Source organism: Primulina tabacum, chromosome 4, assembly GCF_025594145.1.
Source record: "Primulina tabacum isolate GXHZ01 chromosome 4, ASM2559414v2, whole genome shotgun sequence".
Taxonomy (NCBI): domain Eukaryota; kingdom Viridiplantae; phylum Streptophyta; class Magnoliopsida; order Lamiales; family Gesneriaceae; genus Primulina; species Primulina tabacum.
In genome coordinates this window covers 6887825-6898422 of record NC_134553.1, presented here as the reverse complement: position 1 = coordinate 6898422, position 10598 = coordinate 6887825, and the positions used below count along the sequence as shown (strand labels likewise).

Genomic DNA, 10598 nt, shown 5'->3' with positions numbered 1-10598 from the left:
AGCTGCGGTATTTTGCGTTGGAGGAGGAAATCCCACGTAAAAATGGCGTCTGCGCTAAAATGGTGGGATTGGAGATGGCCTTAATCCAGTATACTATTATTTTGGCGGCACGGAAACCCGAAATTGCATGGAGATGATTAGAAAGATTAACATATTATATTTCGACCCACAAGGCTGCCAGGTGTTACTTATGAGATAATACTCTCCAAAAAAGAAAGGTATACTTTTGTAATTTACACACAGTTCAAGGAGGTCACTGTAGTTTTTAAGAGTTATTATCTTTCAATCAGATCCCCCAACCCTCCCCCAATCATGCATGTTACAATTACATACAAAAGCCACGGACTAGGATCCTCCTGCGTATGATTGAGAATATCTCCTTCTCTCTCTCTCTCTCACACACAAACACACATCTACGTGCGTATGTATGTGTATGCATAGGTCGGTCGATCGTGGCTGTGATTATTGATTCGAGACGAGATTTGGGCCAATCTGCGGAATTTACTCGGTTCGGCTCCGTATAGACGGGTAATCATTCCTCGACAATATTCGTTTGTTGAAGCTCATCCAGTTCTTGCTCGGTTCTAGCTGCGAGATTTTCAGGTATGGCCTACGGCCTACCATTTCTGTTTTTTTTATTTATTTATTGTCTTCGTGTGTGTGTGTGTGTATTTTAATGATTTATTGAAATTGAAAATTGTTGTGTTCTGATAATGATGATTTTAATATACTGGGTGGTTTTCATTTTGTAGGAGCTTATCGTTACTTTATTTCGGAAAATCTAATATTTTGTGTGATGTGATTGCAGGGAGGGGACTTTTCAGTCTCAGGAGGAATTATTTATTTATTTATTTTTTTTGTGTTGAGAAGGCGTACTTGATTTGTTGACACGTTTTTGTTCGAAGGAATTTGGTACGTGACATTTTGCAATACAAATCGGCAAAATCATATTCGCCCCCCCCCCCTGGATTCTTCGGTTGTTTTGCTGTCTGTGAAAAGGTATTTGTGAGCTGTGAAGTGGTGGGCCTAAAAATTGAGGAAAATGATTAAAAAAAATAGATTTTTGAAGTCTCGGTTTGATTGTTAAATCCTAGAATAAAGGTTACGTTTTTCCATACTTAGATTTGTTTCGGTTTAGCTCTTGCGAATCTGAAAGGGCAACGCCTATTCGTTGGCGATATATAGGTGTGACTACTGTATTCTTTATCTTAGAAAAGCTTTTGTTAGCAGTTAACCAGCTGAGCATATTCATCCCGAATTACATTAGCAAAATGGTTTACTGTTGTGATCTTTGAGGTTCAGATTTGAGAAAGAGGTCTGGTGGTAGTTTTGCATGGTTATTGCTGTAATACATATGGAGGATTTCCAACATTAGCCTGGGTGGAATATAATCTCGCTTTATACATTGAGATTTAATTAATGACGGAATGGTGTCAAATTTAGTCAACATTAAAACAACTCAACTGTTGGTGAGGTTTTACCCGGGGAGCAAACATATTATTTGTATCTGTGGATGATTAGGAGGCTCATATTATAAGATCATTTACTGGTTTATTTTATTTTTTAGTAAAACAAGCTATTTATAGATGTTTCTTTGGTAGCAACTGCGGCAGATGCGACATTCTTGGTGGTGAAACACATCCTTATTCTAGCCATTGGACATTTGAATTATGACTATCTATCGAAATTTTGCAAATTTATCTGGTGATTTTATTGCATTATATTCCTATTTCATTTTTGTTTTGAACAGAGAAATGGTTGCATTCGGCAAAAAGTTGAAGGAAAGACAAATTCCAGAATGGCAAGGGTATGCATGATATATTTAATTTGATTTGGATTCAGTTTCTGTTAGTTTTACAGTGATGGCTCTGTGATAACATTGTTGCGTGATTTCAATTCATCAAAAAAATGAGAGCGCTCCAACTCCCAAAATAAAAAAGAAATAAGAGTGTTTGGGAATATGAGCCGTTAAACCAGTGTAGTTTACACCAACCAAGTGCTTATTGCATTATTAAACGCGTGGGTGTGCTCGACGGAGAGACATGTAGATATTTCTACCTTGATTTTTTTAGTGCATTTTAAGGTAACTTTTACGGACAATTGCAAACTTATTTTAGAAAAATGGCTAGAAAACCTGTGTGAGGGTAGAAGCATGTGAAGTTAGAGAGGATCTGAAATTACAAGATAGCTCATAACATTGACAATATTGTTTTGATTTTGTCTTTGTGCGTACGGGTTTAGAAAAATATGGTATCCTGCAGATACTACATCAACTACAAATTGATGAAGAAAAAAGTGAAGCAGTATGCTAATCAGATTGAAGCTGGAGCACTGGATCGTCGTCATGTCCTCAAGGATTTCTCAAGGATGTTGGATAAACAGGTTAAAATGCATGCAAATCAGGCGCACTCGTGTATGCCATATGAGCATCACTGTTTTGCTCATCAAACTCCAGATATCAAAGTTTTCATTTATTTATATTATTTACCATGTTGTAATGAAAGATGGCTTCAACTTCTTCACATGTTTCCGTTTCCCAATTTTTTGTCTGAAAAGCAATGTTAAAATTTTGAATTGAGCTCCAGGTGAAATGGCTTTAAATAATCTTTAGTATTATTGGCCCAGAGTAAGCCAAGCCAAGCCTTTTTACTAATATGCATACTTGGTGGAAATGCTGTAAATTTCCGTCAACAGTCACAAATAAGTTTTCTTTGCTCTAGTTTTGATAACGAGGCTCTCATAATTTTTTTTTTCTTTTGCAGATTGAAACTATCGTTCTCTTTATGTTGGAACAGCAAGGCCTCCTTGCAACCAGGATAGCCCAGCTTAATGAGCAACAAGAAGCTATTCAGGATGAGCCCGACATATCCAAAATATCTGAGTTGCGTGAAGCTTATAGGGCAGTGGCGCAACAACTTCTAAAGCTTCTATTCTTTGTCGAAATGAATGCCATTGGTCTGAGGAAGATACTCAAGAAATTTGATAAGAGATTTGGATACAAATTCACTGATTATTATGTGAAAACTCGTGCTAATCACCCGTATTCCCAGCTGCAGGGAATATTCAAGCATGTGGTAATATGCTGAAGGGAATAGTCACCCTGCTTCCATGTTTCTGTACTAGTCAAACAATGTCGTTATTATATATATGTTAAATGGACCGTAAAGTATCAATAAATTATTATCTTGATGAAACTTAGCGATGCATTTACCTCTGATTTGACTGCTGATATCAGGGATTTGGAGCTGTTGTTGGAGCTATTTCTCGTAATCTTGCAGATCTCCAGGACCGCCAAGGAAGCTATTTATCAATTTACGACCAGCCTCCACTTTCTCTTGAGGTACAGACACCTTTATCTTTCACTTAACTTTCCTTGATTTAGTGCATCTCGTATCTGCGGTTATTTATTTTTTTGAATGTTCTCTGGTGTGTGCATATTCATTGAGGATTGATTTGCAGGATCCCGTAGTTGATTTACTGCAATCAGCTGTTGACAGATTAACCAACTCAACGAATCTCCTCAACTTTTTGGGTCAACATGCATTGATTATGCATGAAGACTTGCCCTCTCCTGCCGAAGAACATATAGATGATCAGAAATACCATTTCATTTCACTTCTTCTGAATCTGGTGAACACATTTCTTTACATGGTTAATACATATATTATTGTTCCAACAGCAGATGACTACTCTATGAGCCTTGGAGCAGCAGCAACTGTCTGCGGTATTGTGATTGGGTCAATGGCAGTTGCACAGTTATTTTCTTCCGTGTATTTCAGTGCTTGGTCTAATAAGTCGTACTTCAGACCCTTGATATTCAGCAGCATAGTCCTTTTTGTGGGAAATTTGATGTATGCATTGGCTTATGATCTCAATTCAATTTCAATGCTTTTGCTTGGTCGACTATTTTGTGGGTATGCAACAGCCTCTCTCTCTGATTGTGATTTATTTTTCTGTTCTCTGGTGTGTGCGCACGTTTCATTTTCATGTGTTGATATTATATGGCAAACCTATTTGAGTGTTTGTCCTTTGATACCTGATGCGGACCGTTTTCACTGGATATCATCTACAATCTACCTGCTTCTAATGTAAATCATTATCCATTATCAGATTATTAGTTCTATTTTGTGAAATATTGTTGTTGAACCTATCAATTCTTTTTATTTCCGTTCTTTTCTGTTTTTACAAGTACTTCGTTCCAAATGAGTTATATTTTTTTGTTTTGAATCCTCTTCCTTCATGTCGCTAGCTTTTTAAGTATTGATTATATGTTAAACAGAGAATGAAAATAGAATATTGAATTTTCCAATTTAGGCAATTCAGACCATAAGAATGATGGTGGCACATTCTGTCCTGATACGCTTACTCATCTGATCAGGAATTTTACATTTTAATTTTCATTCATGTACAGTCATGCATACATCTGAATACATGCACTGAATGGTAAGTGAGTGATTGATTTGGATATGATCTCAAGATGGCTTCCCTCGTTTCATGATTTTGCAGTTTAGGTTCTGCCAGGGCCGTTAATCGCCGCTACATTAGTGATTGTGTACCGATTAAAATTCGCATGCAGGCTTCAGCAGCTTTTGTTAGTGCTAGTGCTCTAGGAATGGCATGTGGCCCTGCACTCGCTGGTTTGCTCCAAACTAACTTCAAGATTTATGGAATCACATTTAATCAAGACACTTTACCTGGTTGGGTAATGGCTGTGGGTTGGTTGATGTATTTGATATGGCTGTGGATCTCATTCAGTGAACCTGCTCATGAGACTGAAACCAATGAAGACCGACAAGAATCTAGTGCTGGTATTGTTTCCTTAATATCTCCTTGTTCATACCATGTCTTTTGTCAGTTAACGTGATAACTAGTTTTTTGGCACCCGGCAAAACAGATAATTAACATCAATAAATCAAGATGTACTGTTTAATCTTGAAGCCTATATTTGTCTGCATCATTAACCAAAGAAGAGTTAAATTATCATCTTACAATTGCTAACTTCTTTTGAATTTAGCCATCTTATCCACTTCATATAGATGGAGTCCATTTTAACTGATTGGTTGATAGACATGTATACAATATGAGGATTGATTTTGTGTTGATTGGTTGTACATAAATTTGGGCTCATTCATTAAACCAAATCTTGCAAGTATGTTATCTTGCGACAGCGACACCATGCCCTTCAAGAATGATGAAGCGTAAGAGACGTGTTGTCACCGTGATCGTTGCTGATCGCAAGGCTCATATGATACTTTAACTTTAATTGCTAGCCAAAACAATATTTGAAACAGTATTTCTCAATTCTATCTTCTTAAAAATTGCTCAAGTGTCGTTTTGAAGTTTATATGGAACAGACCAAAAGCAAAAATAGTTCAGAGCTCTCAACCAGATGCAGACCCGAGGTCTAATCACTTAGGCTGAACATACATATACTAACAGAATAAAAAAGTGGAACATAACAATCAAGTGGAAGCGAAATTTTAACTTAACGGAATAACTGAATTCTTTTTGTTGGAGAATAAGCTTAAACACGTTGCATGAAAATTCATATCAAAATCTGATTCTTCTTCATGGTTTAAATATTAACGCAATAAGTTACCTTAAACTTGTTTAAACTTTGAAATACACTAAGGCTGCGTTTGGATGAGATAGTATGATTACGAAGAAAGGATTTAATTTGTGATTGGATTTGAAATGATGCCCATCTTGGGTATATTTCAAATCTGTCTTAATTACCATTGCATCTTCATGTATTAGCAAGAGATGGATTTAAAATCCACCTAACATAAATTCATATAAACAGTCACCCGACATAAATTCATCCTGACAATTAAATAAATTTAAAATTCATGAATTTGAATTTCATAGCTTCAAATACTTCCATTCAAGCATGACATGAGCATACATTTTCTAAGTTAGATCCAACTTCCACTTCCTGACTCCCTACCTCCCAAGCTGTCCTCTACTCTTATTTTTCCCGAGCTCCCCTCTAGGCCCATCTTTCTGACTCCTTATCTGAAGCACTCAAAACCTGTTTCAGGGCAAACGGAAGTTGCCAACTCAATCATCATGCATAATATTAGAAACAGTTCAATTGGCAGAAAACATAATCCGGAATATAACAAGAAACATTTAATAGAATTTTAAACAGTATAGAACCTAATCAGAATCCGAACAAAGCATATATCATACTAAGCTTGTCGCTTCCGAATATTTTGTTATCTCACAGATGATAGCATCATGAATACTCATCTTAATGAATGCTAGATAACAGGGTAGAAAGTGATCCGGGTACAGAATCACATATACTCTGCTACTTACAAACTTAAAAGAGAATTATGAGGCTGAATTGTGATCATAGTTCAATCCAAACTCCTTAGTTCTAGATGCAGAGTCCTAGAAAAATTTGAAAGGAATCATACACTGATTAGAATATTAGAATAAAATTCCTTTATTTCAAGGAAGAAAATCCAGCCTACCAAGAATTTCTTTATCAAAAGAATTTGAATTTTGTTTTCTAATTACCTACAAAAATCTGATTATGTAGAGTCTCTGCCCTTGTTGATCACGTGATCTGATTTCCCTTTTTTCTTTTGTGTGCCTCTGCCTTTTTGTTGTCTTGATTGGTAATCTTTGTTTCTACTGGTTTAGCTAAATCTCGTCTGCTTTCTTTGTGTCTAACTTTTGTCTTAATTTCATGATGATACCATGGTGTGAAATGAAAAAAGATGAATTTTGTAAGTGCATAATCTTAACGTCTACGAGTAGTTAGGGTATTTAGATCTACTTCATTTAATATAATTCTTGTATAATTATTAACATATAATATGCACTCAAATTTCAGATTGAGAAAATTATTCATCTTATATCTCTCTAAAATTATGGGTTTTAATTGTATGTTCAGTTTGTATATTTATAAATAAGTTTCTCGAGGTTATGTTCATTTCAGAACCAAATAATGATACTTGGTGACCTGATATTTTGTGTTTGGTAGAAGAGCATGATAAGGTTGAAAAAGGTCTTGCACAACCACTACTTTTAGCATCAGTTGAAAATGAAGATGATGACGGAGAATGTGACATGAGTGAAGAGTCTTCAGAGGAATCTCGTCAACCAGCCAATTCGCTGGTAGCTGCCTATCGGTTACTTACACCTTCTGTAAAGGTAATGCGCTTACTTTTGAGAGTGTGATAGTTTGAAAAGTGTGAAGCCTATTTTCAGCCTTTACATGATTGTAGTTAGAAATTAAAAGATGTAATTTGTTTTCACATATAGCAGTTGCTTTATTTTTCAACACGTCAAGAAGAAAATATTTATGAGTGAGGTTTGTTTTGGGTAAAGATTAATGGACCGAGTGTGATGATGGATTGAGAAGAATACCGTAGCCAATTTAAAGATAATCTGAAGTTCAAGTTAGACTATCTTTGGAACTTTGTGATGGACGCTGGACATACAAACTGTGGTGGATGTCATCTTTTAGCTACCTGTTCTTTTTCTCCATTTTCAGAGTTTTACGGACAAATGCCAGATATATTTTGGAATTTGACCGCATAGTAATAAAAAGGCTAGTCATCGACTGTTAGAAGTGATGATTTGGGTTGTTTATGCGTTTTCCTAGACATGTTCGTCACAAAGGTGCTCTGTTATGACATGAAGAAAGAATCAGAATGACGGAAAACTGGACCAAGTCATGTGTAGTTTTATTGGGCTAACACTACATCATGTAAATTTGACGATGCCACTAGGTATTATCAAGATAGAGAAATAGAAATTTCAAAGCATTGCATAGTAATGTTTCCACTTGTGGATCTAAGGTTAACTTCCTGAGGTCAACCATACATGTTGATTCAATTTTAATATAATTAAATGTTTTTATGTTGGTCAGCATTTACTGAAAATTGCTTTAAATCAAAAGGACACGTTTTATTCAGAGCATGGGTCTCTAAATTGTCTTAAACTTGTTAAGTATTTTTCTTGATTTAATCAAGCGACAAAATGATGCAAGACATCCTGATAGAGTCCCACAGTTAATTTAGATCATAAATTACTGAAAGATTAGGGAAAGAGCTGAAATTTGATTGTTAGATTAGATGCAGAATATGTGGAACCATTCAGGTATTATCTGGTGCAATAAATGCATCTTAAAACAGGGAACTAGAAAAATGTCACCGTGGTTGCATAGATAGTGGGGAGTCCAAGGGTTTATACCTTTCTTTTTATGGGAGGATAAAACACAAGATATGATGTACAGCCTAGTTCTAGTTAGTTTCTGTTCACTTGTCTAGTAAAGTTTCTATCATGTCTTACAGGTTCAGCTGTTGATCTACTTTATGCTTAAATATGCAATGGAGATTCTACTTTCAGAATCAAGTGTTGTCACAACCTACTATTTTGGCTGGACAACAAGCACAGTGTCGATTTTTCTTGCTTGCCTTGGCCTAACAGTTCTTCCAGTGAATATTATTGTTGGAAGTTACATAAGCAATATGTATCAGGACAGGTAATTTCATGATCGATGTTTTGCTATGGATCATTAATATCTAAACAATGAATTATACTTTCCTCAATGTTTAAAAGGTGCTTCTTACATAATCTCTACCAATTCTTTATTAAGATAATTTCTGATGTGGCGAGCAGATGGTAACTGTTGAATTCTGTCTCGCAGAACTAATATTTTGCGAAAGAATTTTTTACAATGAATTGAAAAATATGCTTTTTAAATACACAACTTGGAGTATTTGTGTGGCATCATGGTAACTGTCAGGCAGAATGGTGGTGCTTGATATTCTAGATTTCAGGAGTGCGCTTGATATCAAATAGGGGCTTATTTAGTGTTTATGGGCCTTAAGTTTGTTTGTTTTATTTTAATTATCGGGTTACTTTTAGTTAAAATATTGATGGTCTTGATTAGTAAGTGTTTTAAGCCCGTTATGCTTGTCAAGCTGCCTATGCAATTATGCATGGTAAATGATAGGACAAGATACTGTGGAAGGATAATATATTTTTCATCAGTAATAATGAGTTTTCCTCTCAAACTGGTGAGGAATTCTTCTAGATTTGCAAACGAATTAAACTTATGAAGATTCATTTTGTAGTGTTCAAAACCTAGGTTTATCATTTTTGAAACTTTGAAGAAGTGGCATCCAACAAACTAAAAACTTTAGTGGAATTTGGTTACAGTTATTAATGATCATTGAGTTGGTTCTCTAAGTCAAGCTTGGATCTAGTTTCTGGGATCGAAGTTCGGTATCATAGCACTTCTATGTGATTGAAAACATCTTGAAGAATATTGGTGGAGTATCCATCTTTATGATTCTTAATATTATGCCCGGGCTATGCATTTGTATGGTTATTTCTCATTATGCTCAATAGCTGTTGAGAGTTTTAGCTCTTAGGAATGAAGTGAGCTTCATGAATGGTACCGACAATTTCTTATGAAGGTTGTCTTATAAATTGAGTTCAAATTGTGTTTTCGCATCTTGCAAACTGTCTTTTTGCTCAAATTTTTATACAGATGTCTCTGATGTAGTGTAGTTTTTATTTTGTGAAGATTTTTGCTAGTTAGTTTCGTGTTAGCCAATCGTCTCGTTGATCATTACCTGCTGATCAATATCTTTCATTGCTTTTTTTAGGCAAATATTATTGGCATCGGAAATTGTGGTCTTCCTGGGTATACTTTTCAGCTTCCAGTTTATAATCCCATACTCTGTGCCACAATATGTCTGCTCAGGCCTCGTCATGTTTGTATCTGCTGAAGTATTAGAAGGTTAGATTTCTATTTTCTGTTACTCTCAACCATCCTAAATAATTTCTTTCAACAATTGCGAACCTTTGGAAATGGTTTTCAGTTACCATATCTGGTGTTTTGCCTCTCAACAATGATGCATATTACCTTCTCATCGTACGAGTGTCATGACAGCAATAGAGTTGTATAAAATGTTTTTTTATGAGGGATGCACTTGGATATCCAAGCAGCGGGGGTGCTGTAGAATCTCGTCAAATTTACTATAATTTGTCAAAAAACTTAACTTGGCCCCACTTCCACCTGAAAACAAAGATGGCTCGCCTTATCTAAAATTTTGGGTCCGCCCCTACTTGTATGTTCACAAGTTTGTAGCTTTAACATTGCACCGATTTGGTACCATTTTAGGGGTAAACCTGTCACTCCTCTCAAGAGTAATGTCATCAAGGCTTTCTCGAGGAACGTTCAATGGTGGCCTATTATCAACAGAAGCTGGGACAATTGCTAGAGTGATTGCAGATGCAACAATCACCCTCGCAGGATATTTGGGGCGGAGTAAGCTCTTAAACGTCACCCTTATACCTTCGCTTGTGATTTGTATGGTGTCTATAGTAGCCACATGTTTTACCTTCAATTCTTTGTACTAAGCCACCCTGTGTGTTGAATCGAAGTCCTCAAGCTGACAGGTGTCGAAGATCATCAATTTTGATTCATTCTTTTAATATTGTTGTTAGTAATTTATATGATGGATGTCAATTTCGTCTTAAGTTTTGGCATTTTTTCCCAAGGTTTGGATGTTATCATGTGAAAGTAAACTATCAATATTTTGTGCTATTTATTGTTGTGTGAAAGTAAA

General features: G+C 35.8%; 1 protein-coding gene across 7 annotated transcripts; it reads left to right on the top strand.

The window, feature by feature from the left end:
- Positions 1–308: 308 nt before the first annotated feature.
- On the top strand, positions 309–10598 carry LOC142542859 (SPX domain-containing membrane protein At4g22990-like). Of its 7 annotated transcripts, none has more exons than XM_075649731.1 (12): positions 309–603; positions 809–912; positions 1751–1807; positions 2262–2382; positions 2763–3074; positions 3236–3340; positions 3460–3914; positions 4507–4808; positions 6998–7164; positions 8310–8500; positions 9633–9766; positions 10151–10598. In XM_075649731.1, exons 3-12 carry the CDS (start codon positions 1755–1757, stop codon positions 10387–10389), a joined length of 2079 nt encoding a protein of 692 aa, XP_075505846.1. In that variant the 5' UTR covers positions 309–603; positions 809–912; positions 1751–1754; the 3' UTR covers positions 10390–10598. The 7 variants fall into 7 exon arrangements, with proteins under 7 accessions (XP_075505846.1, XP_075505841.1, XP_075505840.1 ...); XM_075649726.1 differs by having other exon boundaries at positions 310–528; positions 6995–7164; XM_075649725.1 differs by having other exon boundaries at positions 310–603; positions 6995–7164.

Coding starts and splice junctions, on each gene's coding strand:
- LOC142542859 (XM_075649726.1), top strand. CDS start 1,755: ATGGTTGCATTCGGCAAAAAGTTGAAGGAAAGACAAATTCCAGAATGG. Junction 3,915..4,506: donor CTTGGTCGACTATTTTGTGG/GTATGCAACAGC, acceptor ATGATTTTGCAG/TTTAGGTTCTGCCAGGGCCG. Junction 4,809..6,994: donor CCGACAAGAATCTAGTGCTG/GTATTGTTTCCT, acceptor TGTGTTTGGTAG/AAGAGCATGATAAGGTTGAA.